Below are 2,807 nucleotides of genomic sequence, written 5' to 3'. Positions count from 1 at the left end.
GTGTCTTGCCTATAGCAACAGAATCTGCCAATCGTTAACAGACCATTTGAAATAGAGCAGATTGGTGTCAGTATATCATATGACTTTACGCGGGTCATTTTTCTTCAGAAGGAGTAAGTTTTCTATTGAAGTGCAGCTCTATTGGTGGCAAACTTTAACCACTTTGACTTTTGTATTCAAATTTGTCAATCAGTGCTATCGCGGTTATAAATTTTCCGAGTTTTTTAACGTTAAAAACATACATTGTAATTTACATAATTATGTGTACGATTTACAAATATTTAAATTCATACAAATTTCTTTGAACCTATGCAAGAAAACTGAATGATTCAGATTAAATTAAATGTCGGTAATGCCATAATGCTAAGTGCAATTATGATAAACGATTAAGAAAATTGATAAATAGATGGCCCATTATGCTTTACTTCCATCACGTCAGTAACGTAATTATGACGTAATCATAATCAAATTTTGCTGACGTAACTTGTCATAGAAACGACGTTCCGCAACATCAGATATCAACACATAAAGGTATGTGGATGCGTTTTTTTATTATCATTATTTTTAATTGCTTTATTAATTCGTTTAACCGAATGTTATGGTCAGTAAAGTGTTTCAAAATGTTACACAACTAATTAAGTTATAATTATCATATTAATTTTAGCTCGCTTGTGATAAAATATTAATTGATCCATTCTCAAAGTCCGCTTCCTCGCATGGTTATGACTCCAGTATGACTTGGACCTACAAAGGTTTAGACAATTACACCGTAACAACAATTTCCCCTACCACTTTCAATTTGTAGTTTTGAAAAAATGATACTATGTTTTCTGTTCTTATTCAGACAACAATATTTCAAATAAATCAAATATGTTGAGTAAATTGATTTGTTGTGAGCACAATAACTGAGTACAAAAATTTTGTTACAGTGAATTATGAACAGATTAACAAGAAACGATTACAAAGCTCACTCAAAAACGAACAAAGTTTGTTCATCAAAAAGGGCAAAGTCTTTATGTGACACAAATAAAAGACACGATTCCCAAAGAAAATTGACAAATCGAAGAAAAGGTAAGATTAAAAAAAATTCTCATAATTGGTCCGGTCTAGATTGTGTATCAAATTCTTAATTAAGAGAATTTTATTGTACATTTTAAAAAGGAAACTTCAGCTGATGTTATAAAACTTGATAACATTTAAGTGATAATTTGCGTTAAAGTAATAACAAATGTTCGGTTCCCTCCCATCAACGAGGTACATCAAATAGAACATTGCAGCATCATAAAGTTGTTCACTAGATTTTTACATTCTGTTTTTTGTTACATTAGCAACAGATGATAAGACCTCACAGAAGAAAAGGCGAAGTAAGAGCGCTTTACCACCACAAGGTCAGAGGAGGTCGATGTCACAAAAACATGATCAAGCTGCACAGCGCAAAAGACGAACACACGGACATAATAACTCTAGAGCTGAAATAAGAAACCAGTCTGCTTATGGTAAATCAATTTAAATAACTAATTTTGACAATGTACTACGTACAGGTTTTCGGGAAGTTAAAAAAATATTAAGACACTTAAGACAACTTCTCATAACTGCTAGTTTGAAAAGATTAGTAGTGACTTATATCAAACTTGTTAAAGTGTTTTGCCATGTATGGCATTGTAATGATATTTTATTATCGAACCTGATTTCAAAGCTTTTACAAAATGGAAAAAGTTACAAGAGAGATTTATATGCCAATTGTGTAACTGGCAATTCTTTGCAAGCAATGCATTTTCACATTTAGTATAATCACGTGTGGAGTAAATTATAAATCTAACGTTGCATTATGCTTTTTAAATCGTCTATTTCTTCCAGAGTTAAAGATTTATCTTGACGATTATTATGACTACAATCAACATAGAAACAGAAATGAAAGAAAAACTTCCAAAGTACCCGCTTCTCAACGGAATGATACAAAAGTGTCAGAAGATGTTTTATCAAACTGCCAACCGAAGTTAAAAAGGTATGTACTCTTGCAAAGATATACATTTTTCTTTGTCTAGCTCATAGTGTCAAATATTGACAATCATTTATTTTCATGTGTATATTTGAAATGAACACTTTTCTGTTGAAGATTAAGAAAAATGTTTTACCAATGATTTTTTTATTCTTAAATATTTAGCATGTCATAATTTATGATGCAAATTTTCTTAACATTTATATTGCATTTTTATAAAAGTCGTTTTATATTTGGAATGTTAAACAGGGACAATCGAGAAGCAGACGACATCCAGTGCCAACCCGCAAAGCAGCCGACGTCAGGTGACCAAACTGTGAAATCTACTAAACATGGTAACCTAGACATGAGCAAATTTACAAATATCTGCTCAAAGTCACAAGCTACTAGCATTCGGCAAATCAGTGAGAAGTTACTCCAAGATAATATAAGAAATGAGTTAGCAAACAAGAAGAAAATAAAGAAAGGATTTTTCACTAGCGCCTATCGCGCTGTTCTCACTTGCTTTGGTATTAAAAGTGGTAGAAAATGAAAGGATTCATTCGGAAATTGTTAAAAAATGCACTTTGTTTTAAATCGTTTTATTTAAATGATTCATTTTGATAACGTAAAGTAAAATTATTGTTCTTTTTAAAACATGTCTTCGTTTCGTTTTCTTTGGTGTTTTATTTAAATGAATGTTTTTACGTTAATGATACATGAAGGCGTGATGCAAATATTTTAAATCCTGTGTCCCTTTAAACCTTTGGTCGAATATAGGTGAAAATTTATGTATATCTGCTTCTAGTATTTTCTCAGAACTTTGCGA

General features: G+C 31.2%; 1 protein-coding gene across 1 annotated transcript; it reads left to right on the top strand.

Annotated features, from left to right (window-relative positions):
* Positions 1–934: 934 nt before the first annotated feature.
* Positions 935–2,597, top strand: LOC132753677 (uncharacterized). Its single transcript, XM_060744169.1, has 4 exons — positions 935–1,071; positions 1,329–1,496; positions 1,858–2,005; positions 2,249–2,597. The coding sequence occupies exons 1-4, from the start codon at positions 936–938 to the stop codon at positions 2,529–2,531; spliced, it is 735 nt and encodes a 244-aa protein (XP_060600152.1). The 5' UTR covers position 935; the 3' UTR covers positions 2,532–2,597.
* Positions 2,598–2,807: the final 210 nt, after the last annotated feature.

The sequence above is a fragment of the Ruditapes philippinarum genome, unplaced genomic scaffold (assembly GCF_026571515.1).
Source record: "Ruditapes philippinarum isolate M1 unplaced genomic scaffold, ASM2657151v2 ctg901_1_1_1_1, whole genome shotgun sequence".
In the NCBI taxonomy this organism is placed as follows: domain Eukaryota; kingdom Metazoa; phylum Mollusca; class Bivalvia; order Venerida; family Veneridae; genus Ruditapes; species Ruditapes philippinarum.
This window is presented reverse-complemented; position numbering and strand designations above follow the sequence as displayed.

Coding starts and splice junctions, on each gene's coding strand:
- LOC132753677 (XM_060744169.1), top strand. CDS start 936: ATGAACAGATTAACAAGAAACGATTACAAAGCTCACTCAAAAACGAAC. Junction 1,072..1,328: donor ATTGACAAATCGAAGAAAAG/GTAAGATTAAAA, acceptor TTGTTACATTAG/CAACAGATGATAAGACCTCA. Junction 1,497..1,857: donor AAGAAACCAGTCTGCTTATG/GTAAATCAATTT, acceptor TATTTCTTCCAG/AGTTAAAGATTTATCTTGAC.